At 58.9% G+C, this 20052-nt stretch overlaps 1 protein-coding gene across 1 annotated transcript in view; it reads right to left on the reverse strand.

Moving 5' to 3' along the window:
• The window catches only part of FAM20C (FAM20C golgi associated secretory pathway kinase), a 38806-nt gene that overhangs the window by 6055 nt on the left and 12699 nt on the right, over positions 1-20052 (reverse strand). The window contains 2 exon segments of the mRNA XM_024763498.1: positions 3642-3757; positions 4167-4259. Coding sequence (XP_024619266.1) covers positions 3642-3757; positions 4167-4259 — 209 coding nt within the window.

Here is a 20052-nt window from a genome sequence, read left to right on the forward strand (position 1 = left end):
AGTGATGACTGTCGGGCGATCAAAGAAAGATCAGCCTGAGGTCTCGTCTGTGGAGACACAGTTCAATCTCAGCCCACTGTCAGGTGGAAAATACTTTTCTGAGCCCTGGAATCGGTCCCTCTAACAGCCTAGACTGGCTTTAGATGGACTCATGTGAAAAGACAGCCAGTCCCTTGGGCCCACGGCCTCTTCTTCATCAGAGACCCAAATCCAGTCTCTAAAGGGACGTCTAGAGTGGGGCTCCGATAGCCCATAGCCTCTAGCTTCTCAGCTGGGCAGCCTCGGGGGAGGCCCTTCACCTCTCTGTGCCTCGGTCTCCCCTGAACGGGGGCTGCAGCAGTTTTGAGGCTGAGTGTTAAACTTGTGACCCGAGGGAGGAGTGAGGGGCCGGTCACGGCAGTGCCCTGCATGTGGAGAGGAGGGCGCTTGAGGAGGCAGTCCTGGCTCATCTTATAATGACACTCCAGACAGACAGCTGGGGGTGGCCGGGGCCAGATAGCCAGGAGGGCCTGCGTGCTCCAGCCCCAGAGGACTTGGATGAGATGCGCTGCCTGTGCAGGGAGCCTCGTCTCTGCGAGGATCAGTGTCGATCAGAGGACCAACACCTGCCAGCCTGAGGGTCCCGGACGGTCTAGGTGCGTTCTCTGAATGTTTCAGGGGTTTGCCAGCTGGAGGCTGCCAAGATGTCACGTGGGGCAGGGCTTCTGAGGGGGGTGCTGAGGATGCCCGGGTGCAGTTCTGGGAACCCCTCTGGCCCTCAGTGGGACACTGACTGGGCACTGACCACAGTGTGTGGACAGAGGCCCAGTGACCACCCAGCCAGACCACGGCCGACATGGCAGGAAAAGAGCCGATTTAAAAGTGGGGCTGAGTGGCTGGGAGGGGGCAGGAGAGGCTCCTGGGGGGTTCACACGGGGCCCCTGTAGAAGCCCACAGAATTTGCACAGGAGGACGCCGGCTGATCTCAGGATATGAGGCACGTCCATAGGAATCTGCCGGGAAAGCACGAGGAACGTGTTCCGTAGAAGACGTGGGCTCCGGCCGCTGGCCTCCGCGCAGCCCCACGGTGGCAGGCACTCGGCTGTCCCACAGTCCAACGTAGCCCTGCACCTCCGGCCGCTCACTGCTGCCCCGGGCCCGCCGGCAGGAGGGCCGCCTCCACCTCTCACCCCCCAGGCTCCCTGCCCTCCCCCGCCGAGGCCCCTGGAGGCGGAAGGGAGCTGGCGTGGATTAAAGTCTACAGGGAAGCTCGGCATCTATGGCGGGTTTGGCCTCCGATGGGTGCAGGAGTGCAAGCAGAGCCAAAGTGGTCTAAATGAATCCCGACAGATTTCATTTTCCAAAACGAGGTCAAAGCTGGCTGCTTAAGAGAAAAGCAAACCTCTCCCAGGGCTTTCAGGAAGAGATCTGGCTGACAGAGCAGGGGCGGTGGGGACACAAACACTCTGGTCAGAGAGGGTGGGTGTCAGGAGTGGCAGGCCAAGCTGAGCCTGCAGCCAGCTGCTCCAAGGAGAGCGTTCAGGAGTGCGACCCAGGCGGGGAACTCGGGCGCCAAGCAGGATTCTCAGAGAAACCCGCGGGGCCTGGGAGAGCAGCTGGGAGCTGGGAACCCAAGTGGGTCCAGCTGTCAGGACCGACCACAGTCAGAGTGACGGCCTTGCTCAGGGTGAGGACGGGTGTCGGCATGAGGCTGTGTACTCGGGGACAACCAGGGAGACCGACAGTCATGATTCGTGCGGAGGACAGGGTGGGACGCCAGCATCTCAGCTCATCTGCTTAGGCTAACAACTGACTCCATCTTCTGGTTGTAGAAAGGAGTCGCCTCTCAAAGCCCAGGCTAAGGCTGCCTTTCCCCAGAAGAACACGGAGCGGGCATCAACTCGGAGGCCCCTCTGCCCCAGAGGAAGTGGAATCCAGCGCAGAAACCCCTTGATTTGTGTCCCTTTCTCAAGATTTCAAACTTCAATCCCTCCCTTTCCTTGTGGCAGGTTACATCATCCCTTCCGCTCAGGGCCCTCAACTGTCGGGGCAGAGCTCAGAAATGAAAGAGAAAATGCAGGGACAGGCAACAGTGTGGGTGACTCTCAAAATAACCACGTCGAGGGAAAGACAAAGAACAGGCCCAAGGCCACCCAGCCTCCACTGGCAGAAGCAACTCAATCCACAGATAGAAGGTGGGCCCCAGGCCATCTGGGGGGACGCAGGGGCGGGAGGGGACTCTGGGGGACGGACACGGTCACCATCTCGACCGTGGGGATAGTTCAGACTCCAAACGTCAGTTAAACCATTTAAAAATGGGGATGTGGAAACGATGGGCCACCCCAGGGCCTGAGAGAGGAATCCCACCCAGGTGCTCGGCGAGGCTGGGGCGCCTGCCGCTGTGGCTGCGTCACCTGAACCTTCCCACCTGTGCCATGACAGAGGCAGGCGCACACGCCCCCGGACAGGCCTGTCCCACCCATCCACGCGGCTCGGGCACAGGCAAGGCGACCCCGGAAAGCCCTCAAAGACCCCTCCCGACGCACAGGCTCTCACTTTGCCCTTTGGTTTCTGGTCACATGGGTGAGACAATGACACAAAAGGGAATGAGAACCCTCCTGCCTCGGGCGGGTGGGTGGGTTTCTGCCCTACTTTCCTCTCTTTATGGGCTCTGAGAGGAGGAGCCAGACGAGGCTCTCGGTGAGCAATGGATGGCAAACATGGAGCCTCATGAAATTAAGGACGTGTGGGCCTCAGTTCTGATGAATTTATGAATGCAGCTGAGAAGCGTGCCGAGCATGTCAATCTGAACATCAGTCTACAAGAAAGGAGTTTCTAGGCCAGGCTTTTATTCGCCAGCAGGTCTTCAGACACAGACAATCCAGGGCCTTATGTGGCTTCTGTCGGCATGAACTAACTGGGGTGGGTGCCAGGCATGGCCGAGGCATTCCTGCAGGGGAGCGGGGGGCGAGGTCCACTCTCTGTGGATCTCGGTGTCCCAGCTGGGCCACTCCACTCTGCTTGCCGGCATCACTGGGACAACTCAAAATGTTCCAAGATGAAATACAAGAGAGTTCTCCATGGCTCAAGCCTAGTGAGCGTGGGCGCCTGGAACAGCTCAGCGCAGGGCCTGGCGCAAAGGGAGTGCTTGGGAAAGGGATGGGCGGATCGTGGAGCCCCAAGTACCACATCCGAAACAGGCTGGGACAGGTAACTCAGCAGAGCGTGACTTACGTTTATGTGTGCATTTAAGGTTTATAATATGAAGTCTTGAAGGTTTTCATAAACGTCAGCACCTCCTGGTACATGGAGCGTGCAGGGTACCCGAGTGCAAGGGGAACCAGGGTCAACCCTCCAGGGGACCAGGTGAAGTCGCTGCTCCCCGCCGGCACTTGGTGGAAGAGGGGGGCGCAGCACAGCCCCTGCCACTATGGGAGGGTCTTGCTGGGGTGTTTTAAATCTGGGGGAGTCCAAAGGACGGAGTTCCCCTCTGGCCGGACCACCTGAAGGAGACCCCCGAAGAGGTGACGAATTTCCTTTTGCCTTTGGTAGAAACAACATCTATGCCAGCCCGGGGGGCGGAGTCAGGAACGATCAAGACTTTTAGACTTAGGGTGTGTGGCATGCGGTGCAGGGGCAGGTTACCTGGGGAATGAGGTTACCTGGGGAAATGAAGAAGGTTCTCCACAGCTTCTTGTCCCGCGTGACGTCCCGGATCTCCTTGGTCATGTTGACCATCCTACCAGCCACGGGAGGGACCCGGCGGAAGTCCAGGATCCTGGCAGAAGGACCGGGAAAGGAGTCCTCACCTCCATACCCTCCAGCCGCTCCCACCGGAGCTGAGTGGACACCTCACTCTCCTCCGTTAGGCCCAGACCCCTCACGTCGGCTGCCCACCCTCCTCCCCAGCAGCAAGGGGCCTGTGAGGCCAGAAAGAATTTGCATTCTGCTGGCAGAGCTGCCCTGAGACAGGTGATCACGGAGGGACGGAGCCCAGTTTTGCGAGACTCATGACCTTTGGTCTTGCCAGAGAGGCTGATGCCCTGTGAGTCTCCTCTTTTCTCCCCTTTATTCCCGACGGCCGGCTCTCTACCCTGGGTTACCTGGGCAACTCCTGTCGGCCAGGCACACAGCGGGGCACGGCCATGGGGTGACAATGCCACGAGGGTGCCGGCGGGAGGGCTCACCTGTCCAGGTGGAAGGCAGCGATCTCTGCGTTGTGCCTCTCGTAATCGGAGAAATAGAAGAAGTCAGGAGGTGTCTCCTGCTCCCTCATTTGCCTGGAGAAAATGGAACAAAGCAGAAGTTTATCAAAGAGAAGTCCTCCCAGTGGAAGGGGGCGTGTGGATCGTACCAACTCCGGGGAGCTGACTGTCGAATTCCCAAGGATTCTGGGAACAAGTCGTTAAATGTAGTCATTGTTAAAAATTAAATTATATGGGGAATTCCCCGGTGGTCCAATGGTTACGACTCCAAGCTTTCACTGCCGAAGGTGAGGGTTCAATCCCTGGCTGGGGAAGTAAGATCCCACAAGCTGTATGGCACGGCCAAAAAAAAAAATAGAAATAAATAAAATTATATAAACCTACAGCTAAATAAGTTGCATTTAAGAATAACCACTTAGGGCTCCCCTGGTGGCGCAGTGGTTGAGAGTCCGCCTGCTGATGCAGGGGACACGGGTTCGTGCCCCGGTCCGGGAAGATCCCACATGCTGTGGAGTGGCTGGGCCCGTGAACCATGGCCGCTGAGCCTGCGCATCCGGAGCCTGTGCTCCGCAACGGGAGAGGCCACAGCAGTGAGAGGCCCGCCTACCGCAAAAAAAACAACAAAAAAAGAATAACCACTTAGATCTCACGATGTCCCAGCTACTTCCTGAGCTGAGGCTGCTCCTCTTGTCTGCAGGTGGAAACCCATGCTGGGACACCTGTTCCCAGCCCACCTCTGCGACCTCGTGCTGGGAGCCTGAAGCCTGGAAGTGTCTGCACTGTGGAAATCGGCAGACTCTGCCCATCAGGCTTTAATAACCACAGGGGCTGGTTATTAAATGATGATCAACACACTCCCCCCTCGCCGCCCACCATATGCAGATTCTCGTGAGAGGCTGCTGGTGAGGATGGCCAGGCAGCAGAGGACCCGCCCTGAGCAAGCGACTTCCCCGGGTGTGAGCCGGGGCCCGGGTCAGGTTGTGCAAACTGACCCCAACCTGCTGTCGCTGCCCGGCCGCTGCCTGGACAGAGGGCTCCCCGGGGGTGTGCAGGAGGCACGAGGACTGCAGAACCCGTCTCTGAAGCCCACGAGGTGACCGCTGTCCGTGTCCCCAGGGCACCAGTGGCCTGCCTCCGCCCCTGCCCTGGGTCTTACCATGTCCCTGAGTGGAGCTGAGATCGCCACACTGTCTCCTGGGCCTCTGCTCTGAGGCCTCCGCTCTGCTGTTCCATCTTCCTGGAAAAGCCTTCCCTCCATGTCTCCCAGTGGCTCAGTCGGCATTCCCAAATGTGTGTCCCACCCCACCAGGCCCTCAGGCTCCCAGCACAAAAGGGGTCCTCAGTCAAAGGAGTTTGGAGTCTGGGTAACGGCCCCACTGGAGCGCACGTGAGCACCGCGAAGGCTCACAAGTGCTGCGGCCTCGTCCACGGGGTTCGCGGCACAGCGCCACTCTCTGCAACTGTGAGGACTGCTGGCTAAGCTCTCCGCTCTTAGCGCAGTCCCCCTGCCGCCTGAGGCAGCTCCTTCACAAGCCTTCCACGCTGCCACAGTGAGCACGGCCACTGCTGGTCCCGCCCCTCCCAGGCTGGTGAGCAGACAGCAGCGTGCTCCACCACACACCACCTCCGGGAAGCCCTGCCGGGCTGCCGGCTGCTCCTGCACTGCGCTGGGCGCCCCATCGCAGTGTGGGGGGCGAGGGGAGCACCGCCTGGCCCTCCGCGGACTCCACATCCCCCCAGGATGTGAGGACTAAGGGGCTCCCGGAGCCTGTCGGCTCTAACGCGCCGAGCCCCACCGCGAGCGGCAGACAGCCCCTCCACCTGGCCAAGGGACAGGAGGCCACGTGCAGGACTCTGCTGAAGGGTGGACGTCACCCTGCAGACATCAGTGCTTAGCAGGCGGCTGGGGGCAAACACGGCGAGGGCCAGGCTTTGACCTCACATTTTGGGGTGTTTGCCCACTGTCCAAAGTCACGTGGGAGCAAACACACTCCCTGCATGAGATCCAGGTCCGTTCCGGGCCCTGCCTCCACCGCTGGGGACAATTTCCCCAGGAGGCCACCTGGCGGCACCCAGGGAGGAAACCCAACCCTCAGCCTAATAAGAATTTACCAAATGCCAGCGATCTTCTCTGAGCTGGGAAACACAGATCGGGCGAGAGTCAAGGGCCTCCTATGATCTGGCCCACACCTCCCACTCAAGGCGGAGGCTGTCCAGTACAGGCTTGAATGCGCCAGCGACAGGAGACTCACCGCATTTCCCCAGGTAACTCTCCCAGCCTGGCTTCCCTGAGTCCTTACTCCCCAAAATGCAGCTTGAGTTGGCCAGAGACCACCTGACCCCGAGCATCTGGACCCAACCGCCAGCCGACATCACTGCTAAGCACCCAGGCACACGCACAGGTATTGAGTACTGGAGAGCCACCCTCAGGAAACTGAGGCCACGTGGGGAGGACCAGACCCAGGCCTCAGTCCAGTGGGTTGCACATCCACTGGGGGCTCCCTCGCTCCCTGTGCTCTCAGAGCTCCTGACGGGACTCGCCCCTTTCCCCGTGCTTCCCCAAATGTCACCTGAATCAGCCTTTCCAGAACCAGCTTGTGACTCTGGGAGCAGACCAGTGTTCACGATTCCAGCTGGTGTAACTCTGGCCTGGGCAGGACTCTGACTGGGGACAACCGTGGCCTTGCACCAGTCCCTTTGTGAGCCACTTAGGGATACCCTGCAGACGGCTGCTGGTGACCGAGGCACAGGCCACCTAGTCACCCGGCTGAGCTGGAGGTGGCTGGCGTGCATTTCCCAGTCACAGACGCTGCAGGGGACTGCTCAGCACCCGGGAGAAGGCAAGGCCACGCCGGCCAGGGCTCCTGAGACATCAAGGAAACCAAGTTCAGGCTTCCTGGTGGAATCGCCTGACTTTTAAATGCCGGCAAGTAAATTTCCTTTTTTAAAAAACACTGTGGGTCGAATTAAATATGTGAGCCTCCCTCACTGGAAGCCACCCATGCCCTGGGTCTGCAGCGGCTGGAGGACTGGGTATTTCTGAGATTGAAGGTGGTGGTTGACTCAACTGAGAATCCCTGGCCGAGCCTAGCACTGTCTACACAACACTGGTTCTACAGACTTTGACGTTTAAAGTGGAAAAGAGCTGGTGCAGATTTAAGTCAGGTTTCTTCCCTGCAGACCCCAGAACAGCCCTCCCCGCGAGGCAGCGTCTCCCAATTGCACAGCCTGCAAACCCCACCCGATCCGTCCCCGGCCTTTTAGTTTTTCAGTCTGTCGTGGAATTAAGAATTATTTTCTTTGGAAAATACATCAGAACTCACCACCAGCTCCTAGGGCAGAGCCCCTCAAAGACAGCCCTACAAAAACGTACGAAGCTGTGGGCCCTCAGAGTCCCCGGGGCCATGCCTGGGGCTGGCGGCACAGCTCTCACCCGTGCTGCCAGGGGATCGGCCATTCTCACCCCACCCAGGGGCTCCGGGTCACTGACTCTGCTTCTCAGCGTGGCCTGCACTGCCCTCCCCAGCCCAGCAGGACTTTCCTCGGTGGTGGACATGCTCTACACCTCACAGGCACACCCAGATGTTGGACACAGGACCCGACTTTCACATTTTATTTTAATTAACTTACACATAAACAGGCACGTGTGGCTGGTGGCTACTGTCCTGGACAGTGCAGATCTAGAGGACGGCCTTTCTGAGGCCTCTCTGCTCCCTCCGACTGTCCCTCCGCCCGTATATCCTCACCCCTGGGTCCTCCTCTGCCCTCTGTCTCCCAGACTCTGCCTCTCCACTCAGCTCGTGGCTCCCCTGACCCAACAGGGCTCTCTGTCTACCCTCCCAGTGGACCTTCCTTCTTCCACTTTCTCGGCCAGGCCATCATCACCATCACCAGTGCTTCAGCCTTTGTTCCCTCTCCCTCACCCTGGCCCACCCCTCTGAGCAGGTCACACACTTGGAATGCAGGTGGCTCTGAGCCCTGCTGCTCTGGGAAAAGCCCAGCCACTTCCTGAAGGCACTGTGACCAGGCTCCGGAACAGTTCCTGGTACCTTCCCATCTCCCGCCTTGGGGTTTTCCGGTGACCTCTGTCCCCAGGCCATTCACAGGAAGGCAGCTCTGCTCACCTCCTGGCGTCCTTACCAGCCAGTTCACGCCTGGGAGAGAACTCAGGGAGTCTTGGAGTTCCATTTATCTGCTGTGGGGAGGATGCTGGCACATCTCAGGGCGCAGGCGCTGAGCAAGGGATAACCTGGGAGCGTCTGTGGGATACCAGGGGCCAGGGGCACCGGTCCCACTGTAGAGACTGGGATTTCTTTCCTTGCACTGAGTAGGGAGAAGGTGGACCATGGTCCCCTCCATGGGGGGCCGGCCACCTTCCTGCCACTTCCTGGGCTGCACTGGGGAACAGCAGGTACTTTGGAAAACTACTGAACCCAAAGCACCAGGCAGGAGACTGGACTTGGCTGAACCGGGTCACCTGGCAGCCTCTTCTTCCTCCAGGTGTCCCGGTGGAAGGTGTGCTCAGGTGCAGGAGGGCAGGTGTGGGGTGCGGCCCGCCTCAGGCTTCTTCCCGGGAGCGGGGCATGGAGATGTGAAAAGGAGATGCTATTGGACCCTCTGGAGTTGGCTGAGCACCCAGGGCTGGCCCTGACAAGGGGCGGAGAGCCCAGGGGCCAGGGACCAGCATTTCCTGGAAGGGCACCTGCAGCCCAGGAGTCACGGCCCTCCCCCACCCTGGCCTCGGGACTGCAAGGCAGGGAAATGAAAAGGTGTTAAGGCTGATGACTTCCTGGTCAAACAGCAGCTGAGGAACGAGGCAAACCACGGATTCAGGTGTCTGTTGAAGTGAAAGATGGCCTTGGCAATGGCGACTGGGGTTGAAAAGGGAAGAAAGGTAGAAACTGGTGGAAGTGGGAAGGGCCAGGGTCCGAGGAAGGTTCGGGTCCGCTCCTCCTGTCAGGAAGGCCCTGGAACTTCACACTCCATCTGGCTCAGACAGTCCGATGGAGCCCCAAGGCCACCAGAAAGCAGGCCCTGGAGGGCGGTCCCTGATACCCTCAAAGCCCAGACCCACTAAGCCCTAGTGAGAGGCTGCTTGGGACCAGTTCTCGGGGCCTCCTGCATGTCCCTCTCTCCTTCCTCTCCAGAGCTGACCACACCCAAACCCCCTTCCTTTAGAGGGACTTCCCTTAGCTCGGAAGGGAGCACAATACTACGTGATTGTGGTTATTCATACTAAAGTGAGAATGACTGCTATGTTGACCTCTCCCAGGAAATCTGTGATCCAAATCCCCAGAATCTGTGAATACGGCTACCTTAAATGGCAAGAGGAACTTTGCAGACGTGATTTAGTTAAGGATCTTGAGATGAGGAGATTGTCCTGGATTATCTGCATGGGCCCTAAGTCATCAAAAGGGTCCTTATTAGAGGGAAGCACAGGGAGATCTGAAGCCAGAAGAGGCTACACTGGCGGCCCTGAAGATGGAGGCTCTGGGGGGTGGGGGGGAATCTGTTTCCTTCTCTAGCTTCTAGAGGCGCCTGCATTCCTCGGCAGAAAGCCAACTCCAGAGCCTCCAGAAGCCCACAGCCCACAGATCCATTTTAGATTTCAGACCTCCAGAACCGTAAGAGACCAAGCTTGTGTTGCTTTAAGCCACTAAATTTGTGGTAATTTTTTTACCACAGGAACAGGGAAGGCGTATGGAATCTTTGGCAACACCAGAGCAGCACAAAGGACACAGTGATTTAGCAACCTTGGAGGGGTTGTGAAATTCCGTCTGTTTCCTCCAGATCTGGTCACGCTGAAATGCATTACACTTTTAAGAAGTGACGCAGAACGTTTTGAGAGAAGTACCTCTGTTTTCACATAAGCTGAGGGGGCAGAACCCGACGCGCATCGTGTGCCCTCCCTGGGCTGCACGGTTTGTGCTTGGGGCGCCCCTCAAGGCTCTGATCTTTGCCCCTGTTTTAATGACACAGACGTCTGAGGTTGGGAAAGGGTGAGTGACGTCTGCAGAGTCACATGGCTGGAAATGGCCAGCCCTGGGTCAGGACCCCGGTGTCTGATCCAGTCCTAGGCTCTTTCTTTAGGCCCCAAAGTCAGACATGGCTCCGGGTGTGGGTCTCGAAAGCCTGCGTTTCCTCTGGGATCAGAACCGCCTCTGGGCACAGCGAGGCCGGAAGACACTGGCTGCCAGCCGCCAGGTCAGGTGCCTAGGCTCACAGGGGACAAGGGGCTGCAGCCCCAGAGGTTCGGCTGCAAGAACCGTCCCCATGTCCCCAAGAAAAGTCCTGGTTCCTGGTGGGAGGAAGGGCCCATCAGTGCGTCCAGTTCCTGCCAGACGCTTGGCCCAGCTCCCAGCAGGTCTGCACCGCTGCACCCCTCTTAACAGCTGTCAGACCCCTCGTCCCCTCCTACAGACCAACAGCCCCCGTGCTGACCTCACTGCTACTGTCAACATCTCAGCATTCTTGAACTTGTGGGAAAACAGAGAACTTTTGCTTTGATTGAAAGCAGAGTAAATTGGCAGCTTATGACCCAAACCCACGAAGGAATAAAAGCCAACATTTATCCAGCTCTTACTCTGAGCTGAGCGCCCTGCTAAGCGCTTTCCGTGCGTTCACTCTCTCGGTCCTCACGACCCCTGTGAAGGGTCCCCATCCTACAGACAAGGACACAGCCAGTGAGAGGTTTCAGCTCACCAACAGAGGGGTCCCGATACAGGGCCCAGCGCTGAGGTCCAATGCCCTGCGTTAGTCCAAGGGGACCCCCGGATTGAGATGGGGGGACTGGGGTGGGGAGTGGGCTGGACCATATTCTCTTCACTGGACACCTGGGGAGGACAACTGGTGGGGAAGGGTCTGCTCACACAGGCCTGCCCGGGCTGCCACCCTCTCCAGGCTGACGGAGCAGGTGCGCCCTTGGTGCCTCTGTGAAGTGGGGCAGGTAAGACGGCTCAGGGGTGACGCCGCCAGGGGGAGCAGAGCCCCGCCGTGCCCCTGCTGCTGGCTGCCCCACCAACCCGTGCTGAGCTGCACACGGCGAGCCAAGGCCAGTTGAACGGGGATGCGGGAGCCAGGAGAGAGAACGGCAAACCGTTGGGTGAAACTCTGGAGAAAGGGCAACGGTGCAATTTGCCCAGGGCACACACAGCTGTCACAAGGCTCTTCCGTGTCCTTGTCAGAGCTAAGGGTCCCCAAGATCCCTGAGCCCAGATGGGAAACTGAGGCCCAGAGAGAGGTGGGCCACACATACACCTCTCGTGTGTCGTGCAGAAGGACCGGCATCCCAGGCCCAGCAAGAGAGGCAGAACGAACGAGAGTGTCTCCGAGGCCACGTGAGAATCGCAAAAGGCACCCCTTCAGGTGTCACTGCAGGTACCCGCTCGGCCCCGGAGATGCTCACAGACGGATGGCGGTGCTCCCGGGGGTCCTCCCTTGGGTCCCCGTGCACCCAGCCTCCTCTGACCCTCTTCTATCCATTATTCAGTAAGCTACTGATGACAGCAAACCCTCCTGTAGAACTTTCTAGCACTGACGCAGGCAGGTCAGGACTCTGGGAGGCAGGCAGTGTGACTAGACCCACCTCACAGGTGAGGCACTGTAGCCGGGTCACGTGCTGGGAAGCGGCAAAGCCGGGCGAGGCACGTGGACCGGAGATCCTGGCGGCTGTATCCCCACCACCTCCTCCTAGTTCCAGGAGCTGGGGGCCCAGGAGGCGCGTGGATAGGTGTCCTGCAGCTGCTGTAACAGATGCCCACAGACGTGCTTCACACAACAGGAGTTCACCCCTCACGGTTCTGAGGACCGGGGTCCAAAATCAGGGCGTGGGCGGGTCACACTCCCCCCAGGGGCTCCGGGGGTGGCGGGTCCCTCCAGCCTCTTCCAGCTTCCTCGGCCCCAGCTCTGCCTCCATCACCATATCCCTCCTCTGATTTCTCTGTGCCCAAACCAAGGACACACGTGACTGCATTTCGGGCCCATCCAGGGGTCCAAGGTGACCACCTCGCCCCAAGATCCTGACTCCATCACTTCTGCAAAGACCCTTGTCCTAACCAGGTGGCCTGAGGTCCTGGGGGCAGAGGCCACCGCAGGGACGAGGCTCTGGCTCCCGTCCCCGGGCCGACCTCAGGGGCAAAACACCCAACGAGACAGACACTTGCTCGTTCCTGCAAAACGCGCAGGGGATCCGGACTCACCCGGCGCAGGCGAGGAGGCAGAAATCAGCCTTTCTTTCTCGGACAATCTTCCCATCACTCACACGGCAGCAAGCGAGCACCCTGTCATTAAGGAGGCACACTAAGCTATTTAGTATCAGGTTTTCGGCTGGGAGACATTCTGGAAGGGAGAGGAGCCGCTCCCTGGCAGCTACCTTGGCGAGACCTTTCCGTCAGTATCTCCTGCCAGTTGTGGCAACGCTTGTCCCGGCCCCTGCGAGGGTGGGGGTCTGTTTGGTAAAACACGCTCTTCCTATTGAGAACCTCCAGCACCTGTTGTCCACTCCTACCAACCTATTTTCTTTGGGGGGAGGATTTCCCTGAAGGCTATGGGCCTCATAATGACCACACCCAGGGACGGGTTCCCCCAGCATCTTGTTACTCGCCCACAGACCTGCCCATGCCTCGACCGGCCACGCCGTGAGCCACAGCCAGAGCATCAGGACCAATCAGCGATTTGCCGCCATCAGGTGATCACGAGGGGCCTTCACACCCGCTGACCCCCTCCCCTTGGGTCTCCAAGAGACGTGGCGACAGCTCTTCAAAGTAGGACACAGGGGACAAGTTGCTCACTTATGGTTGGGTGGAAAAATTAACTCAGAAGAGACTCAAACCTCTTATGGTCAATTTCATGAAAACCAATTAAAAAACAATTCAAAGATCTGTAACTGCAAAGAAAGTCTGAAGTCGTTTCCATTTAAAAATAATTGCAGTGACTCAGACTTGCGTTCCAAAGCAAAGGGTCAGGGTGGGGGGTGGGGGGGAAGAGATTTGCTTGAAAGTTTAAGATCTATTGTGTTTTAAATACTTTTCTGTCAGCTCATCTGGAATTTGGGGACGTGACTAAGGAATGACATTAGAGTGCAAATGAATGCTCTGTCCCTGGCAACCATGAACACAGGCCCCTAGTTCTTCTTTCTGTACTTAAGCCTCCGTTGCTCATCTTTTTATTCAAGGTAAAAAAAGATGCTCAAATCTACTAAACCGTGTATTAAACATTTAGCACCAAGGCTACTGCTGTGATGTTGTTTTTCCTGCTGAAGGAAAAACAAAGTCAATCCCGAGCGTAGGGTCGATTGCAGCTTATTTTCGAGGCTTTTAAAGGAGATGTCAGGTCTGCAAAATTTCCTTTTACGGTGTAAAAAACAACCAGCTGACCAAACTGCTCTTGAGATGCCCAACTCGGTTTCTTCTCTGGCATGCAGGAATGAAGACCAGAGTTTCTTTCCTTCTTCTCACCTTCTGCCCCTTTCACGATAGCCCAGTGACGGCCCCCAGAGACCCTAACACCAGGGAGAATCTCCACGCTGCCGCTCAGGAGGGTGTTTTCAGAAAAAATGACTCGCTTGCTTTGATTTGAGCAAAGGGGATAATCTTTTCCAGAAGCTTCCAAAGAAACATTTGTCATGGTCAGCTGGGGTGGGCGTCCTGACGAGGCTGGCGGGGCTGGGAGACGGCACAGCCCCCCACCTGCTCGACAGCGGCCAGAACCGCGCCCTCTGCAGGTTGTACTAACTTCTTACCTTTACCCACTTCCCTGCCTGCCTCCAGTAGTTTCCTTTTTCTTTTCTTTCGTTGAGCAAAGGAACTCCCAGCTGCAGGAACGGCCGTGGTCGCCCGAGTCAGGGAGTTGTGGCCGCTGGTGAAACAGCGGGGTGTTTGGGGAGCCGCAGTGACTGTGTCCCGGCCACTCGAGCCCATGCACAGTAGCGGCCCAGCATAACGGCCAGGCCAGCCACATGGAGCCACCCGGGAACCTGGGGCGGGCGGTCCCCTTGGCCACGACGCTGGCCTCGCAGCTCTGCGGGCAGCCATTCCCTCCCTGGGCCTCTGGGTCCTGTCTGAACGGGCTAGGATGACGAGCCCCCGGGGCTGCAGTGGGGACCAACTCAATGAATCCTCCCAGCGCTCAAGCATGCCAGCGCCCAGGGCATGTGGGAGGCGGTGGTGCTGCGCTGCCTCGGACCCTTGGGAGCCTCTGACTGGGCAGCATCAGGCCAGCCCTTCCTGGGGACCTAGGAGCTCAGCTGGTCGGGGCAACCATGTCCTCCACATGGGGACACGGGGACGCTTGGACCCCGGGGAGAAGGCTTGCAGTGGACCCTGGAAGCGAAGCAAAGATTGGAGCGGGAGAAGCCCCTTCTCCAGAGACCCTTCCCCGAGGCCCGGCACCATGCTCCTCAGGCAACAACCCCCACGTCTCAGGTGAGCCCCTCTGTCCCCGAGTCTTCTCCTGCCCTCTCGTTTCCTCAGGACACTCACTCTCAGTGATGGTGGATCTCGAAGGTGCACAGCTGACTCCCCAGTGTGCTGCCGGGCAGAGAGCGCAGGGTGGCCGTGCAGGCTCAGCTGGGGCCCTGGCTGCTCTGCCCCGAGCCTCCACTGGGCCGACAGCTCTGCTGACAAGCTCGGGAGAGTCTCTCAAAAGCCTGTAATGGGTTGTTGCCGGTTTTTCAATTAATAACGTCCACGGCTTTCTGACTATAAAAACAGCCCATGAAATTGGAGACAACCTAAGTGCCCTACAACTGGGGGCCTGTAAGGTGATCAACCACGTGAGACATGGTGTCTGTTCATCACTCCCAGTGGCATGGGGAGGGCGCCGTGGAGATGCACCAAAGACCAAGGACTGGACCTGGAATAGCTGCTGGAGAGCCCCCTGCATGCTCAGACCCTCACAGGCCAACCGCAGGACCCGTCCACCCACCCCCGTCACAGGGCCTGTGCTGGCCGAGGAGGGCCCCCCGGGCCTGGTACACTGGGCTCTGCAGCTCTGGACGTCTTCTGTTTGCACCACCCGCAGAGGCCAGGACGGCCCTCAGAGCTCCCGCTCCTTCCTGCAGGGGCCACGTGGGGACACCAGGTGCTGCTCTGAGCCCGCGGGAGCCCCGCACAGTGCCCCTGCCGGGCTGTACACGTTAACTGCAGGAGTTTGGAGCCCGAAGCTCCCCTGAGTCCACTAGGCCCTGTGCTTATTGGAGACATAGATGGGTCACACCCAAGGCTCAGTGGGGAGTCAACTGAGGTTGTGGACAAACTGCAGGGCACTGGGCAGCCCCGGATATGGAGCGCAGGGGGGGCCCTCCCCCAAGGTAAGTGCAGGAAGGGGACTCTGGGTGCCAGCAACCAGCTGAGGTGATGAGACCAGGCCAGCGGGGTGCAGTGTTCCAGAACGACCCAGCGACCCCATCTGTACTTAAATCCCACAGTGGCTCAGAGAGGAAGCGGCCAGCCCAGCTGCCCTGCTGTGCTCCTAGTGTGGCCCCTGTTACCGGCAAGGACGCCGAGGCCCAGGGGAGCTCAGGGCCCCCAGGAGGTGGCACTTGCCTCTCTCAGCAAAGGAGGCAGCTCTGTGGCTCGCAGCCCAGCCCCCGCTGTACAGGATCCATACGGCATGTCTGACGGGAGCATCAAAAGAGATTAAATATAGGAGAGGCGCTGTCTGACTCATATATAAATCGGTCCTGGAGACCAACACGCAGTACAGGGTCATGGACAACAAAAGTGCATTTTACACATTAATCTGGGACAGCCGCTAGGCATGCACGGCTGTAGCGGCACCTGTGTCGCAGTATAAACATGGCCATGGCTCCCGCTCCGGCAGCCAGGGGAGCCTCTTTAAATCCTCTCCTCGTAAAAGTGACGAGTGGAAATAGCGTGCAATGTTTTCATGCTTTGATAACGAGGCACGGAGCCCCAGGTCCACGGGCGCGGTGACCACGTGGGGACCGCGGAGAGCGCCACCGTAGCCCCTCTGCCTGCCAGCCCTGGAGGGAGCGGGGAGGGAGGAGGTGTCAGGGGAGAGCCAGCCCCTCCAGCTGCCTCCCACATAACTGTTCCAGGGACAGATAACCTCACAGAGTCAAGCCCCTTGCGACTCCTGCCCTGTGTTGCCCCAGAGAAGCTCGCCCCACGAGGTTGTAGCAAGTGGGCTCCCCCGGGCCTGTGCTCACGACAGCTGGATGCGGTCCTAGTGGGGAGGCGCCCCAGCGAGGGGCAGGGCCTGCTCAGGGCCAGGCAGTGGGTCTGGACCACCGTGTCACTAACCCAGAGGCAGTGCAAGCACTGGGAAGACAGCCGAGAGGGCGCCCGTCTGAGCGCCGCACCCCGCTGGACGCACTGGTCATCGGGAGGCCCTGGCGGGGCCTGGAGGGCAGGCAGTTCAGTGAGGCTGCCTGCTCGCGCCCCTGGGCCCCAGCGCGGGCCTGAGCAGGGCTCAGCAGGCTGAGGTGCAAGTCACCAGGGGAGGCCCTGCCCTCCAGCACTTCCTGTTCTCAGGCCCGCGCTGCCCCCCGCGGGCCAGGCTGGGGGTGGGGGGCGGCTCGCGTTTCTGCGGTGAGAAGGGCTGGCTGGCCAGAAGACATTTCTGCAGCTGCCTCTGTGTGTGCACCTTGGCTACGAGGAGCTCCTGGGCCTCAAAGAGCTGCTCAGGGATGGTTTCTCCGGGAGATGCGCGCACGCACACCACACACACACACACACACACACACACACACACACACCTGTTCTTTGCAAAAGTAATGCAGGTACTTAGAGCCTCTTCACGTGCGATGCCTCTGGGTTGGAGTGGGCAGCATGGGCGCCTCCCCAGCAGAGACCCCAGGTCCAGGGTCCCCGGACGGCCGAGCCTCGGCCTGACGGTGCCTGACAGGCCTGGGACCTGACGTCCAAGACCCTGGAACTAAGCCCTGGCCGGCCTCCCACGCCCGATTCATGTTTAAACCCCCCGAGCCTCAATTTCCTCCTCCTTGAAGGAGGGCTGGTGATAAAATTAAAACATGACGTGTCAGCTACAGGGGCACTGGCTTCGCCGGCCATAGTGGAGGCTGTCAAACCCTAACAGACCTGAGAAGGTGAGGGAACGGGTCTCACTGGTGTGGACAGCGCGGCCGAGCGTGGTAGCCTCAGGGAGACCAGCCGTGGCACAAACAAGGAGCGCGTGGTGGGCAGAGGCGGCCACGTGTCCCTGCAGGGCGGGCAGCAGCCCCCGGATGGACGTGCAGACACAGGCCCCTCCGCCCGCAAAGCCACACACGCGTCTGTCCCTCCAGACCAAGGCTCCCAGAGCAGGACAGAGGGGAGCTGCTGCCCGCAAACAAAGGGAGTGAGGCCCCAGGGGCCAAAAGTGGGGTTAGGCCTGGCCTGGTCCAGAGGGACAGGGCATTCACAGCCTGTGACCTGTCCAGGCTCTGTGTACGGCCATCACAGACACTGGCATCAAGCCTGGGTGCCACACCCTGCCCTGGAATGAGCTGCTGGAGTGTAGACCACAGGGTGGCTGCCCTGGACAGCAGCTCTACTGAAGCCAAGCTGAACAGAGCCCGACCCTGCCACCCAGCACTGTGCTCCTGGCACAGCCCTGCCCCCAGACGAGCCCTCAGAAGTACGAGAGCCGTCAGGGCAGCTCCACTAACAACATTCTTTAACTGAAACCGCCCACAAGTCCATCAACAGGAGAGGGATGAAGAAACCGGAGGTTTTCACACAGTGGAATGTAACTTGGCCACGAGAACGAGCCATGGGAGAGGCATCTCTCAGACGCACGGGCAGCATGGGTGCGGGCAGGGGGGCGGGGATTCACTCGCTGGGAACCGGGGGGCAGGAGCCACCCTGGGAGGAGGAAACTGCAGCGGCCACAGGGGTCTGGGGGCTGTCAGTTGGTTCTGACCTGGTGCTGGTTTGCTGGTTACCTGGTCACCAGGTTACTGGCGTGTGCTGTAAACACCCGCTTACCATCTGTGTGCATTTCCATGTGAACATTCCAACTCAACAGAAACGTGCATTTTAAGAAGGTGGGAACGTGGGGAATTACAAGTGTCGGTAAAGCTAAAATTGTATTGGATTTTACCAGCACTGATAGTATTTGCCCTTGATCTAACTGACCCTCCTCATACAACATACAGAGGAGACCCAGGCAGGCGGGGCGGCGGGTGAATCCATCAGCCGTGAAGATGAAAACTCTTTCCTACCTTCGTCACCCAGGCACTGGGAAGAGGTGTGGGTATACACGGAATATAGTCTTACCTGGATGTTGGAAAGGGTTGAATTGTGTTCCCCAAAAATGGTATGTTTAAGTCCTAACCCTGGGGACCTGTGACTGTGGCCTTATTTGGAAATAGGGACTTGGCAGATGGGATTCATTAAGAAAAGGTCATAGTGGATCAGGGTGGCCCTGAGTCCAGTGACTGGTGTCCTTATAAGAAGAGGGGAATTTGGACACAGACCCGCAGGAGAGGCCATGCGACAACAGAGGCAGAAAAGGGAGTGACCTGGCCACAAGCCACAGAACGCCAAGGATCGACAGCCACGCCCAGAAGATGGAAGAGGCAGGAAGGACCCTCCAGAAGCCTTCGGGGGAGGCGGTCCTGCGACACTGTGGTTTCTGCCTCTGGCCTCCGGAACTGAGGAAGAAGAGCTTCCTGACTCTCTAAGCTGCCCGGGTCGTGATGCTTCCCAACGGCAGCCTGGGACACTCACACAGTGTGGACGCATAGGGTTAGAGCTCAGCTGTTGTTATAACTTAAGGAACCAGAAGTGAACCCACATGTTAACGACATCAAAGACGAGGATGGCCACTGCTCTGAGATCTGAGTAGGGACAGTGCAGCGGTCACTCCAGCCACATCTACTGCTGGCCAGCGCCCTTGGGTGCCCTTGGGTGCCCTCGGGCACTCTGAGCCTCAGTCTCCTTGTCCACAAGGTCTGTGGGGTAACAGTGGCCTCCCTGTCTGGGTCCGTGAGGCACTGTGTCTGGCGTGGCGCCCTTTCCTGCACCCACGACCTCGGCCCCATCTTCCTCCAGGCTGTGGGGGTGGTGCCTTCTTTGGGGGCGCCTTCCACTGTCGCCCCAGCTCCTCAGCCCTGCATGACAAGTGCTCAGTGAGCCAGACTCGACCCATTTCAGACTCACTGAGCCTGGCCCGTGGGGTTTTTCTCTTCTTCTGCTTTGCAAGTGATGCTGGGTCTGTGGAACACCAGCGACCGGCTCGTCTGTACTGGAGGTGTTGTCTTGCTGTTGGAGCTATTTTCCCCTCAAAGCTACCACGGGGGCAGGTGTGCTTTCCTTCCCTCCCTGCGTCTGAACACGCTTTGGATCCCAAAACACACACGGCACAGAGGGCGCTGTAGCTCCGGATTCCAAACGCTCAGGAGGCGGCCTGCTGTTTTGGTGAAAACGGACCGTTAAAGCAGCCTCTCCAGGCCGCGGGGAGCGACGGGTCGCCTGCTGGCAAGTGACCTGAGCAGAAGCGCGGCTGCAGCTCCGTTTCCAGCCTGCATTCAGCTGTTGTGCCCTAAATAGCCACTGTTCAAGTGCACCAAATATTCATCATCCCTCGAATGTTTGCAAGTCACAATTGCAAACTCCAGCACACCCAGACAATCAAAGAGCAAGGACTGACTCGGGGAGGGGACTGCAGTGGCTCCGGGAGCCCCACCGGTGCTGAGTTTACTGTCTTCCTTACTGGAGATACAGAGGTCCCAGAAGGGCAGGGGCCCGAAGCCTCCTGTAATCCAGCCTCATGCAGCGTAAGGCAACCGAGGCCGAGAGGGGAGGGAGTGTTGCAAGGTCACACAGCAAGGATACTCTCTATGGCTAGGCCTCACCTTCTAGGTGCCTCCACGTGCACCTGCTCCCTGCCTGGACCCGCCCAC

The sequence above is a fragment of the Neophocaena asiaeorientalis genome, unplaced genomic scaffold (assembly GCF_003031525.2).
Source record: "Neophocaena asiaeorientalis asiaeorientalis breed wild unplaced genomic scaffold, Neophocaena_asiaeorientalis_V1.1 scaffold223, whole genome shotgun sequence".
Taxonomy (NCBI): Eukaryota; Metazoa; Chordata; class Mammalia; order Artiodactyla; family Phocoenidae; genus Neophocaena; species Neophocaena asiaeorientalis.